The following is a 14,784-nucleotide window of genomic DNA, read 5'->3' on the forward strand; positions in this document are numbered from 1 at the left end:
TAAATAATTGCATATACCTTTTAAAAATAATTTTATAGCAAAATTCTACATAAAATACTTTAATATACTTAATTTTACTTGATAAATGATGATTTTAATTTTTATTTTAATTTTAATTAATTTATCATTTAATTATGATTTATCTATGATAAATATTACATATTATATACTGTATAAGTATATATAAAATGTACTTATACTTCTTACTTAATATATGCTGATTTAAATTTTAAGCAGAAAAATTAGTGTATTTTCATTTCTTAGTACGAAATTATGTCACATAATAATTTTGTACTCTTTCTTTATAGGTAGTAAGTTTTCCTTCTAAATGCATCTATGATCAAAACAGCCATGAAAACAAAAACTTTCTCTCTAGTTTTATATTTTAAAATCTGAAATTGCTCATCACTCTATAACTCTGAAGAATCACTTCCCATATATTGATACCTGAAGGTTTTCAAAAATAACCAAGTATCATTACAGTTTATCCCAAGAATAGTATCAGTTACTCTTTTAGTAAGCAAACATGTTATCCTTTTAGATATTGGGGGTGGTAGACATGAAGTACGAGGGGAGAAAATGGAGACCTGCATAGTAGCGGGTCTCTTGCTGCTTTAAGATATCCACTTGGCTGACAGGCGGAGGGGAAGAGACAGGGCTGAAGCTCTGTCCTACCTCCAAGCTCTTGCTCCCCCAGCCGCTATCTGAGTCTCTGAAGACCACACACACACACACAAAATCCTCTAGGCAAAACTTGTTAAAGAAAATTCACTCCTGGTCTATATATCCAATTAAGGTATATTGATTTGAATTAAATGTCTACAGTATAAGGTATGGAAGGATCCAATGATTAAATAATACTCAAGAAAATCATAGAATAGTGAGGGAGGTAGACAGATAGCAGGTAGCATGAAGTGACTGAGACTGTCATAAGAAATAAAGCAAAATTCTACATGTTAGACTGTCATATAAAAAAAGAGAGCTGATGTAAGAGAAGTTATTCATAAAATACTCTTTAACTCAATACTAGGTACCAATAAAAAGTAGATAAAGTCATTTAGAGTTGAGCCTAATGTGAAGGTCTACACATAAAATTTCTCCCATTAACTACCATTATTATTTCAGAAACACCGGATTATTTCATCTTAATCATGGGCTTTGAAATCTATATGACCTTGGTTTGAAATCCTTCTGCTCTAAACTTGTTATATGATGTTCACAAGTGATTTAACCTCTCGGAGCATTAGTTCTAGACCTCATACAATTTTGTAAGGATTAGATAAGACCATTTGTGTAAAAAGCCTACCTTGGTTAAATTTATTAAGCAAATGTTTAATAAATGACTTTCTAATAGGAAGCCATATAAAACTCTTTAACTAAGAAGCCTTTCATTATGCAAATAACTTGATGTGGCTCTGTAAATTCATTAATCTTAAAGTGGAATATACATTAATGAAAAATTAAAATAACCCAAATAATGTAATTTTTTAAAAATTATTTATTTATTTATTTATTTATTTTGAGGAAGATTAGCCCTGAGCTAACATCTGCCACCAATCCTCCTCTTTTTGCTGAGGTAGATTGGCCCTGAGCTAACATCTGTGCCCATCTTGCCCTACTTTATATGTGGGACGCCTGCCACAGCATGGCTTGCCAAGTGGTGCCATGTCCACACCCGGGATCCGAACCAGGGAACCCTGGGCCACCGAAGCAAAATGTGCAAATTTAGCCACTGCACCACCAGGCAGGCCCCCAAATAATGTAATTTTTCATTTTCTTAATTTATTCGTGGAAAATCAATAATGTGATGCCAGCGATAATTTCTTATGATTGATCAGTGCATTGCAAGTTATCATATGCATGATATTATGATGATATTACCATTGGTTATTTCATTTAGATTAGTTCTCAATCTGGCTGCACATCTGAATCACCTGGGAGCTTTTTAGACATATAATACCTTAATCTCAACACAAGAGATCCTGATTCAATTGTTTGGAGGTGGTATCTCTTTTTTAAAGTTTCCCAGGTGATTCTAATGTATACGTAGGCTTGAGAACTACTCATTTAGATTATCAAAAAAGCCTTATTTATTCACGTCATTTTTCTTTGGCCCTGATCTTAAATTCTTGACAGTAAAATAAGAGTCAATGGACAAGAACATCGCAACTTTTTTGAGAAAGAAAGGCAGCATATCACAGTGGTTAAGAACAAGGACTCTAGTACCACACTGCCCAGGTTTGAATTCTAGCTCCATCACTAACTAGCAATGTGATCTTGGGAGAGTTAAATTCTATGAATCTCAATTTAATCATCCATAAATGGGCATAATAATATTAGTAGTACTTATAGATGTTAGAATCCAATGAGTAAATGCATGTTCGGCACTTAAAACAATGGCTGGCAAGCAGTAAGTGCCCTACAAGTGCTATCTAATGATTACGATGCCCAATGATAATTTTTGTAACCAAAGGACAGGATACTGTGTTCAAACATAATATTTTTTCTCCACTCTGGGCTGGTTCTAGAATAAAAAGCACTGGTCATTTAATTACTAGAATTCTCCTGGACATATGGATGTACACTATGCAGTAATATAAAATCAACAGCAAAAAAATAAAGATGAAAAAAATTCTCTGATGAGTGATTCTGGTGTTTGTATATAAGTAAAAGTTACTCAAAATATTTTGTATTTCATATAATTCACTAGGAATGGCAAAAGAAAATGATTCTTTATAAAGGATTTTTACACTTAAAATTGATAAATCATATGACTAAAGAGGTAAATTACTAAAGAATTCATTTCTTTAAAAAATATATATTGATATTACAAAAAAAGGACATTGATTTTAAATAAAAGTAATTGGGAAGTATGTTTTATTCAAACACATTTCTCCTCTTAATGCTAAATCATTAAATCTGGGGAGAAAATGACATGATTATGTTGCCAAAAATATATTAAACAGATGTATATGTAAACATAAAATCAGAGAAATTTAGTTTTCTGATGTGCATATTCTATTCCTGGTGACTAAGAAAGTATAAAAATAACAGTAAAATTTAATTTAAACTTGTATATTACAAGACTATATAAAAGCATTTTTCTAATGATAAAATTCTTCTATAAAAAATTTTTAACTCACCCGTTTGGATCGCAATTCACTGGTCAAAGGACTAGATTCTTCAGAGGTATTTTTATTCCCTGCTTTAAGTACTTCAGGAGAAGGAACTATGAGTTTCATATAGGTTTCCTTTTTGGCTTGATTTACCAAAGACAAAGGTTTCACATTGGACACCAATCCCGTAGACTGTATTACACTTGTGTGTTTGTTCACAGATTCCTCCTTTGCCTGAGAGCTTTGGAAAATAAATGGAAGCTGCTGTGACAAAACCTGAGGCTGCTTCTGCTGGGATTGGAATGACGAGTGAGTCTGGGATTCAGACACAAGAGGTAATGGCTGGTGTATTCTTTTTTCCTGGGCTTTTTCAGTTGCTTTCTGTCCATCTACTTTTGGGTCTGAAATACCATGTAATAGCACCTGCAAATAAAAATTAAAAGGCAACTTCTTAACAGCTATTAAAACAAAGAACATCAAGCAGCAAAACTTGGAGAAAAAAGGGACACTTTAAAAAGTGTTCCTATGACTTACGATAGATATATAAAGATTGCTAAAAATACACCAAATATCCCTTTAAAAATGTTTCTCCATCTCCTATTCTTTCTTATGCAAAAGGAAGAACTAAAGGCAATGATTAACTTTAAACTTTATAGACTTTTGAGAGTCAAGATAAACCAATTAATTCCTAAATATGAATAATATGTAGATACTACCAACAAAACTATTAATACCTGGTTGTTACTTTTATGTTGTGCTTCGCTCTCTGAATCAGAATCATCATCTTCGCTTTCTTCAATACTTTGATCTTCTTCTTCATCTTCCTCTAGATCATCTGAATCACTGCTACTAATGCCTTCACTTGAGGTGTCTGAGGATGTGCCTGAATCACTATCACTGTTGCTAGAACTTTCCATAGCTTTCTTCCTTGGTTTCTGATTAAAGACAAGATTTTTAGCATGACTTTATTTTTGGAAAAACTCAAGTTTCAGTAAGAGGTATGGTCTTTTAATTTTCAAATTATATTTTTAATCTCAAAATGTCATTTTGGGAAAAAGGAAAAGTCACATGTAAGGGTAATTATCCAACAAACTGGTCAAACTGACTCCTCTGACAGAAATTCTCAATAAAAAGCACAAGCTCTGTCATGCACAGAGTACTGGATATATGTAGATCTGCTCACGTGACTGCCATGCTTCAAAACATACAACACATTAAAAAGAGCAATTTACAAAAGAATAACTCCAATTAAGATAAGGGTTACATACATTGAAGTTCTATATTAGCTTTATATATATATTATATATTATTATATTATATATATATTATATATTAGCTTCTATATATTAGCTTTAGTCTTTCTTTATGCAGATAGAAAGTCAGTAGTCAAATATTTACATATAACACGCCAAAAACACCTCCCTAGGTGCTGGACTACAATGATGTCTAAGATAGAGACTTTGCTTCAAGAAACTTACATTCTAGTGGTTGTGGTGGGAGTGGTAGAGTAGACAGATGATTAATATAAAAGCAAATAATTTCATACAGTAATAGGCGCTGTAGAGAAGATAAAATAGGTAGCAAAAGACTTAGGGGGCTGCTTCAGTTAGGTCAATTAATTTAATTTTTCATATTTCACAACAAAAAAGAAAAATATGATAAACAGAGACAGATTAATTTCTGGAACATTTAAGATGCTATAGGAAAAAACAAAATCCAAAGCTGGTAGAAAGGTCTTATAAAAGGAAGTTTTGTGTTTAGAGAACAGGCAACAGTAGAGGATAAAAGGAAGAAAAATCATGAGATGAATTAAAAGTAAATAACTATGTAACAATGGAAAGGTTAAAGCTCTGCCAATAGCAGGACTGAAAAGGAGAAATGTAGAGACGATAGAGCAACAAGATTGAGGACGACCCAAAATTACTTAGGAATATTTCAATAGCATTTGCTGAAAAAGAACAAAATGCAGAAGCAGCAGCAATAAATTTAAAAAACAATGAATTACAAAAGTTATGGTCTTAATGGAAATGCAGCCTGTCATGACTACTGGGTTTGGGGAACGAAAGACAACAATACATCTCTACAACAGGAAGCCAAGTCGAAGCCATAGTTACAGACTGTGAAACTATACCCTTTCCTTTCTGCCTTCTGAAATTCAATTTAAATCAAAATAAAATGCATATGAGTGAGGAGAGTCACTTCTGCTGCTATATTCTGCTTGCAGTGGTAGTCTGTGTTAACTGCTCCAAACCAGCAACTGTAATGCTTCCTCCAGAGACACACCCTTCGATAAGCCAACTCATAGTTACCGTCATTCCCTGAGCAATCTCCTTCCCTCACAGTAAAGCAGAGTGATGAGGAACTGAACTGCAATAGTGTGTGACTCACAGGAGGAACCAGCCCAGAGCAGAGATCAAAGCGAAACTATAGTAATATTAAGCCTACTAATTACTGGGCAGAGAAGCAGCTCCTTCTTTGCAACTAAAATCTGTTGTGGGTTTCTAGGCATGTACAGTATAGCAAGAGTATGAAAATCATAAGGCATCTAAACTGAAGTTATCACTTGTTGTGATAGGAAGGGGCTAGGAAAGGAAAGAAATGCGGGAAGTACAGTGACTTAGCAGAGAAAAATAAACTCCTATTTCAATGCCCAAACAATCTGTGTAGTTTTTCATTTAAAGATGACATGAGAAATGGGGCCTACAGGCTCTAAAGCTTTAGGGTGCATAATGTTCGCTCACAGAAAAGAACCACCACCAGATTCCTGGGTCTCAACTCCAACCGGGCACAGGAATCTGCATTAACCAGCACTTTGTGTGATTCCAATGCAGGTGGTCTTTGCTGAGCATACTCCAACAGTGTGCAGAGTCCGTGCTTTTATAAGGTAACAAATTTAGTTCCCATTACAAAAAAAAAAGGTAGACATGAGTAGACAAGTCCAGATATTAGAGAAAAAGAGAAAAATGAGTTTCAACATCACCAATTTCATCTCTTTAGTCCCTATTAGTGTGTGTGTGTGTGTGTGTATAGTTCTTTTGTGTTCACACATGATTTGGTGGTATGTCTCTTTTCTGTCATTTAAACATTTTAAAAATGAGCCTTCTTAGGTTCATCAAAAAATGATCAAAGAGGAGCTTATTAATGCTTCCCCATTCAATCTGGGAAAGTTTTTCAGAACCCTGTCCATGAACTTTCATTACACTGTATGCTTATTTCTTTCAATAGCAAAACAAATACATGTTCAAGGCTATTATGTACCAGGCATAGTTGCTCTAGTCTCTGGGGATACAAGGGTGTAACAAACCAACGGCAAGTCTGCCCTGGAGGGAACAGAGAGAAGAAAATCAACAAACAAGATAAATGTTTAGTGATAAATACCATGACTAAAACAGGGTAATTGGATAGATAGTGTGTGCTGGGGGTGGGGTGGGGTGAAGGCTTAGATGCAGTTACCAGCTAAGAACTTTCTGAGCTGAGGTAAAAATGGAGAGCTAGAGCCAGTCACATAAGGATAAGAGAAGAGCCTTTCAAGACAGGGAAATAGCAAAGGCAAGAGCCATGAGCTGGAAACGAGTGTGACCTGTTCAAAGAACAGAGACGTGAGCTAGTCCAGCTGCAGCGGGGAATGAGGGAGAGAGCCCTAGGAAAGAAGGTGGCGGGACTGGCAGGGGTCAGAGGAGACGGGGTCTTGCAGGCCATGGCAAGGCCTGTAATCTGAGTGGGATAGGAAACTACTGGAGGGAGTGATAACGTATGATATTTTTTAAAAAGACTGTTTTGGCTGCCATGGTAACAACAACTAGTATGGCAGCAGGAGCAGATCTTTGTTCAACTTCAATTGTCTCATTTTTTTTCTCAATAGGCTGTTTGTGTGTTTTAGTCTGTGACTTACTTTGTTTAATTTAAAATATATATATTTATTCTAAACACACATGCAGCCTGTATGAGGGAATTGGGCTTAATCAATGATTTTCAACGAGCATCACTGAAATAAGTAACCCTGCCCCCTAGGAGAGATTATCAAAATTAGCCGAAGAACATTTTTTCAAACTACCTATGAAAAGTGCTGATAAGGCAATTTTCAAAAAGCTATTTTAAAACTGAAAAATACTGGGTAAAAAGTATAGGATTTTCTTCTTCAGTTCCAATGCCCTTCACCTCCATTTTACTTGAACAACCTACTACCACAAATTCATGCCAGACCATGAATTATCACAAAGGTGCTCTTCTTCTGAAATCTTAAGTTCTAGTGTGAGAGCCAATCTCTCTCTAGAGTTATTTCTACGTAGATGTCTATAGACAGCACTATGGTACCTCAGAATCCATCTCTTCGTGTCATTAACGAGGTGCCTCTGTAAGTTTTTTTGCTACTGGAAATACGTTTTACTTCAACAGTACTGATTTAGCTTAGGAATGTCCATGTAGATTCCTTATTAGAAGTAAGGACAGGGTCTGTTTCATAACCATGCCTCCAAAGTCTTGCTCAATGCCTTGTGCATTGTGGAGCCACTGAAGAGTTTAGATTTTACTTAGTTTTAGCACTACTTCTAAAGAGAAGGATACTTCTAAGAAGTAGGATAGCCTAAGGTTTAAAAACATGGATGTTTAACTTTTAGGAATACATACAGAAATATATCCAGTGATCTGATGTCTGGGATTTGCTTCAAAATACTATGGCAGTAAGGAATGAGTGGTACTTCAGTCAGCGGCTGGCATGCAGAGAAGCTGGCAGCAGCACAGGGATAGGCCTATGGAGCTCCCACTAATGGGAATGCCTTTGAAACAAATCATAAAGGAGAAGAGGGAAGAACATTTGAGGAGCAACAGGTAGAGGGTATGACTCTGAAACTTGTGTCCCCTGGAAAGTAATAACCAAGGGTCTTTTATCACATTGGCTCCAGTGCTCAGTGGGGTGGCTTGAAGAGGACAGGAAATGCTTGTCTTGGGGCCTGAGCACATCCTGTTGAGTTTGTGATGGGTGCCATTGGCTTCTGGGCTTCGCCAGACGACCTACCTCTAGATCCTCATAAGTACTGTATTCTGGAAAACATTTAACTTCTGTTAAGAAGGGAACCGAAAGATCTAGAGGAGGCATTTCTATGAAATATGCTGGGCAAAAGGAAAGAAATCTTTATTTGTTCAGCCAATCCTGGAAATTATATGGAGCTTGATGGTGTCTTGAAAAAGGACAAAGCAAAATTTGATAAAATAAATTTTATCATTAAAAAAGGACTAAAACCCTAGGATTAAAAATTGAAGCCTGGGAGGCGCATTGTTCAGATTTAAAGTTCAGATCAATGCTTTTCACAGTCAGTGCCTCCTCATATCTTGCTCTTCTTGCTATGCTGTCAGAAGCTTCCCAGTCCCCTTGATATTACAGCTGAGATGGTGGAGAAAGTGATGTGTACAGGATCACAAACTTTTGACTCTCTTCCCCCAGAAAACCAAGCCCTGAAAGTGTTTTTTATAAAATGTAGACGAGTAAATACTGCTCTAGGTATTATCTTTGTTTTCAAAATGTTTGCACTTGATGCTAAGGCTGTAACTCAGAATAAACCAAGACCTCTCACTCAAGAAGAAATCACAAATGAGAGCAGACCAAATACACTGATACAATGCACCTACTAGAAATTCTGGATGTAATGTGTTAGTTCATGTAGCTGGAGGTATCTCAGCTTACTTGGTTGGATGAAAGAAACTTGGACTCAGTGGTGGCCTACATTTGATAAACCTGAAATGTCACAGCTTCCCTGGCATGATGTGGAAGAGGCAATCCAAAGGCTCAGAGAGACCAGAACACTGGAATGAATTTACCACTTGTGACCTGCACATCCACTGTACTCCTGATACCACTTCTAGAGCAGACAAGGTCCTGTCAGGATGCAGAAACCACATTAGCAATTTGAACAGGGAAATTTTATCACAAAGAATTACTAACTGGGGCCAGCCCCGTGGCCAAGTGGTTAAGTTCGTATGCTCTGCTTCAGCAGCCCAGGATTTCCCTGGTTCGGATCCTGGGCATGGACAAGGCACCGCTCATCAGGCCACGCTGAGGCGGCGCCCCACATAGCACAACCAGAGGCACTCGCAACTAGAATATACAACTATGTACTGTGGGGCTTTGGGGAGAAAAAGAAGGGAGAAAAAAAAGATTGGCAACAGTTGTTAAAAAAAGAAAAAAGAATTATTAACTAGTAACAGAATATGAACTACTTAGAGGGATAAAGAGATCTCTAAAGCATACTGGAATAGCAGATGTAGAGAACAGCCACTTACTGTAGGGCTGAGGTAGAATACTAAAATAAAGATAAACTTGGAAGAGGGCCACTCTCCTCCAAGGCTGAGCTTCAGACTTTGCTGGAGAGGATGTGGCTATTGCCCACTGGATGGCAGAGAAGCTCACTGAGGTATCAGGTCAAAGCCGGCACACCAGAAATACTGCCTGCTGGAGTGCCAGAAAAACTTGCTGGGAACCTGCTACTGCGATGCCAGTGAAATTAGGTAGAAAGCTACCCACTGGCGTCCCAGCAAAACTAATAAGCTGTCTGCTGGGATGCCAGTGAAACTCACCAGACAATGTGCACTACTGCGTCTCCTGAACACAACCGGCAGAGAAGGTGCCAGCTGGCAAGGATGCCACCCACTGGCAGCTACAGTATAAGAGCAAAAAGAAAACACTAGAACCAGGAACAGAAGCCCCTTCCTCTTCCAGTGTTTCTCTAGGATCCTCTATTTACAAGGTCTAATACTGTGCCAACTGGCAAAGGAGAAAAGGGTGAATTTAGAGCTGAGGCATTAAATTGATAACCTGTACAGTTGGGGATATAACGAAATAAAATTGGTCATGAGGTGATAACTGTTGAAACTGAATAATGGGTACACAGTATTACTATGCTAATTCTGTCTACTTTGTATATTTGAAATTTTCCATAATAAAAGGGTTTTTGTTTTTGTTTTCCTAAAGCATGGTCTCTGGAATCAACATGCCTGATTTTAGACCCTCGCCACTTAATGACCAACTATTTTTGGGTTCTGTTCCCCCATTTGTAATAGCAGTACCTACCTCATTAGGGAAAGTTGAAATAGATATTACATGCAAAGCAATGAGAGCAGAGCTGGTATGTATTAAGTTCTCAATAAATTTTAGCTATTATTATTATTTGTACTATTTATACTGGTGCTGACAATTTTAATTTTTCAAGATACATAATATTAGTACCATATCATAAAAATAAAGATCTGCAAAAATAGGAGTTGATAATTCATAAATTATTCTACAGATTCCAGTGGTTTGACCTTTAGCATCCTTATATATAGATCTGTTATATATTTGTCCTACAAAGAATAACTTACCTTATCTTTGATTTTCTCAGCTCTAGCATCCAAAGGCTGGTTTTTGTTTTGTTCCTGATTACACTTCCGATTTCCTCCACCTGAGTTTATACTTTTAGTTTGTCCCACGGAACTTGAAGCAGTAGTGGATAGTACAGATGTGTTGATACCAGATACAGATGATGTACTGTTTCCATTAATTGACCCATTTACACCTTGAAAATAAAAGTAAGCATGTTTATACACAGAATATTATTCAGCCATAAAAAGGAATAAAGTAATGATATATGCTACAATGTGGATGACTCTCAAAAACGTTATGCTAAGTGAAAGAAGCCAGATACAAGAGGTTGCATATTGTATGATTCCATCTATATGAGATATTCACAATAGGTAAACCTATAGAGACAGAGTACAAGCTACTGGTTGTCAGGGACCGGGGGAGGGAAGAATGAGGAGAAACTGCTTAATGAGTCTGGGGTTTCCTTTTGGGGTGATGAAAATATTTTGAAACTAGATAGAGGTGGTTATTGCACAACATTGTGAATGCGTTAAATGCCACTGAATTGTCAAAATGGTTAATTGCATGTATATGTGAATTTCACTCAATTAAAAAAATGTTTAGAAAGATCATTAAATGCAAATACTCCCCCTTTCAAGCAAACTCCCCAAAACACTTACTCAAGTGAAAAGAAAAATTATAAACCATCTAAAATGCTATTCTAATTAGCAAATGATATTCTAACAAGTTAACCACAGAAATATTAATGATAACTTTAAAAAAAAGGAGTACAGGATATTAGTTTTAATGAACTTAATGTTTAATTACAGAAGAAGTAATATATTAAATTGGGTTACATAAAGGAGGGAATGAGATACAGAGGAAAAAACAGTGGAGATAGAAGTTAGAAGATCTGGGTTCAAATCCTGACTGTGCCACATTAACATATAAGCAGTATTTCCTTGACTAACTTATTTAACCTTGGCTGCAAAATGAGAATACCTCCAATCTCAAAGTCATTATAAGGATTAAGCAAGACAATGTGAAAGTGTCTAGCACCATGCTATATAAATTTTATTAAACTTGAAACTACTGAAAATAGGTTCCGGAATGGAGGGTTTGTAGTACTTAAGTTAATATGGATACCTTTCTCAGGACCATTTCGATTACTTTTTCCTGAAGTCCTTGAATGGAATGAAGAAGAATCATGATTCTGGGCTGGAGGAGCAAACAGTGGTGGAATTCCCAGTAATGGTGGAAAGAAGGTTGCCCCTGTACGAGTATGAACATCTGTTGTTCGCCACCATTCTGCACCTCAAAACCAAACGCCAAACAAACAAGCAAAAATACTTGAATTAACTTTCTAGTTAATGTAACGATGCTTTTTACATTTTATTCCTGAAAACAAACTTCAAGTTTCATCTTGGAGCAGAATTGCTGAACTACACATAGTTTTGATCATCTTTCTGATGTAATACAGCTGATTAGAAGTAACACACCCATCATTCCTCTCATTAAAATGGCATCCAAGAATCTTCTCTTAGCAGGTTTCTTGAGTTCAAGTTTATGAAAAACAAATGTGGGGGGTGGGCACAAAGGGTGAAGGGGTGCACCTACAACGCGACTGACAGACAATAATGTACAACTGAAATTTCACAAGATTGTAATCTATCATTGACTAAATAAAAAATTTAAGAAAAAAGGAAAAAAAGAAAAAGAAATGTAGTCTATGGTTTTAAAAATAAAATTAAAAACTTAGAATTTTAAAGAACTATTTGATTCTCTGATGACTTATACCATAATTTTTCTAAATTAGAAAAGAAAAAAAATATGTATACTAAGCTATTTTAAAACCTTAGAATTTAAGGTTACCATCTACAACCTATGTTAAAAATTTCCTCAAATTACATGCAACATAAATCTGGCTCTGATAAATCAGGTGGTTTAAATAATAATACAAAGACTACTGTAATCCAGTATACTTCAAATGTATTTATGACATAGAACATTCTCTATTCAAGCAAAAACATAAAGATAGCAAAATCAGTGAGCATTTTTTCTTTTGGTCTAAGAAATGAAAAGTGCTCAAAGAAGGTTTCCAAAACAATTAAGTCACATTAAAATACAAGCTTATCCCCTTTTTATAAAAAAAAGTTTATCCTCTTAAAGTTAATGAAGAAAGCCTGAATTTTGTTTATACTTTCTCTCATAAATTACAGATAACAATGATTGTTTTATCAATATAAAATGACTAAATGGCAGAAAATCATCAAGTGCAATTTAGATACTCAAACAGTGGCTCTTACTTAAATCTTCTAGAAAAGGAGAGAAGCCAGATTTTATCGAATACGTTTTTTCAAGGAAGGGTAAAGATTAGGAAAAGATTTGAAAACAATCCAAAGGAAAGTCTTGTACTGTCCCATCTAAAATCCCAGAAACAATCTTTTCCAACTGGCTAACTTGCTAGAGTACCAGATCAGTTATTACCTCTCAGGCTAATCTTCCAAGAGATATGGGATATTTTTCATTGACTGTAACAACCACAAGGAAATTAGAGGAAAAAACCCCACTAATAGAGTATGGGAAAAATTCAGCATTGTTAGTGTATTGTATTATACGATCTTGAAAGCTTTTCTGGGAATATCTCTTCATTAAAAATAGGATGTAAAGTGATGTGCACCCTCATTATCTAAATGTGGTTTAAAAAAAAGTGAAATGCTCATGGTAGCTGCCATTCTGAAAGGTCTAAAAAAACAGTATAAGCAGAAAACTGCAAAAGCTATTCTTTTGCTCTGCAGGAAGGCGCTGCTGGTGAAATGACACCAATGTATATTCAGCAGCGCCTGAATGATGGGAACTGAACCAAGAATAACTATACAAAAGCATTAATCATTTATCCACTGTTTAGATGAAAGAAGTGTATTTAGATAGGAAGAAAAACTGTGTATTTTGGGCTTATATCAGCACAGTTGGAATCTATTGTTATTTATAGGTTTGAAAACTAGGTTCTACATAGCTGATAAAAAGGGATTGAGGTTTCCCAAAGATATTTATATTATTTAATACAGAGTCTATATAATTAAAGCATTACAGCCGAATGTACAGACTTTGTAAACAATCAACAAATCAGTAAGGTAATCAAAGTATAATAATATTCAAATATTTTAGACATAAACTCAGAAAAAACATAAAAATGTACTTTAGAATGTCAATGGTAAATAAGCACAAAATAGGGATTAGAAAAAAACAATTAGAAAATGTGTATGTTATAAATAAGAGGACAGCACAAGAAAAAACAAGTATTTAAGATTAATCAAAAAAAAGATGAAAATGGTAGAGCTGCTGACTACCAACTTTACAAATGTCTAATATTTCGTAGGAAACAATCTAATTCTTGTTAAATGACAAGCTTATTTATCTTCCAATTTAAGAAAATAAAAAGCAAAATTTAGTCACTAACAAACTAGCTTGTGGATAAAATGAAATACACAAAATAAGAATTACATAAACCAGCACATGATGAATTTCTAAATGTATTCAAAGGAGCTAACCACACAGGAGCAACATCAATCATATTCAACTGAAAGATTCTAACATTTCAGATGATATACGGAATCTCAATTTGAACCTAGAAGATACAGTAGAATTTTAAAATCTTTCATACTTGACAGAGCCAGATACTTCACAAAAATATTCATGGCAATATAATATAAAAATATAATGACCAAAAATTATAAGTATTTTAAAAGAAGTTATCATGAAGCACTATTTCAATATAAAAGGAAATAACTTTATTATACTACTATCCATGAAATAATTTTGCATCTGTAGATTTAATCATCTGAAATGTAGAATAATTTAGAAGTAGATAAAATCTTTAGAAAGCTATTCCCCATTTAAAATTCCTAGTAATTTCTTCCTTGTATGTCTACATTTATTAATTAAGTGATTTAAAAAAATTTGGCATTTTGATTACCCTTTTGAACAAAGCCAATTATAGAGAATTTAAGTTTAAGATGTTATACCAAATCTACCACTTAAACAAATGAGTCCTCTAAAACTAGGCATAGATTTTGTTCATTTGGCAAAAAATTATGCTTCTATTACAAGACTCTGTGTTGTAATGGTCTATTTATCTATTGCGTAAGAACTATAAGCAACATAACAGGTACTGCGTTAGTGTATTCCTCAGTGCCCGGCTTAGTGCACAGAACATAGGAGATGCTCAAATAACTTTGTACAACAAATGAATGAGTGAACAGTTTAGGGAGGCTAGGGAAGTTATTAAATTTTTTTCTATACAGTAGAAGTATCAGCATTACTGAAGTCCAGAAG

At 35.1% G+C, this 14,784-nt stretch overlaps 1 protein-coding gene across 50 annotated transcripts in view; it reads right to left on the reverse strand.

Annotated features, from left to right (window-relative positions):
- Positions 1–14,784, reverse strand: part of BAZ2B (bromodomain adjacent to zinc finger domain 2B) — a 296,344-nt gene that overhangs the window by 101,973 nt on the left and 179,587 nt on the right. For 37 of the 50 annotated variants that reach the window (XR_011528371.1, XM_070580007.1, XM_070580002.1 and 34 more), the window contains 4 exons: positions 11,596–11,763; positions 10,470–10,663; positions 3,851–4,051; positions 3,144–3,539 (listed from right to left, as the gene is read on the reverse strand). Coding sequence is in view for 49 of the 50 variants with exons in the window: in XM_070580007.1 (XP_070436108.1) it covers positions 3,144–3,539; positions 3,851–4,051; positions 10,470–10,663; positions 11,596–11,763 (959 nt within the window). In the remaining variant the exon portion in view is untranslated. The remainder of the gene's footprint in view (positions 1–3,143; positions 3,540–3,850; positions 4,052–10,469; positions 10,664–11,595; positions 11,764–14,784) is intronic. The other 13 variants (XM_070580010.1, XM_070580005.1, XM_070580003.1 and 10 more) reach the window with 1 other exon arrangement.

Source organism: Equus przewalskii, chromosome 17, assembly GCF_037783145.1.
Source record: "Equus przewalskii isolate Varuska chromosome 17, EquPr2, whole genome shotgun sequence".
In the NCBI taxonomy this organism is placed as follows: domain Eukaryota; kingdom Metazoa; phylum Chordata; class Mammalia; order Perissodactyla; family Equidae; genus Equus; species Equus przewalskii.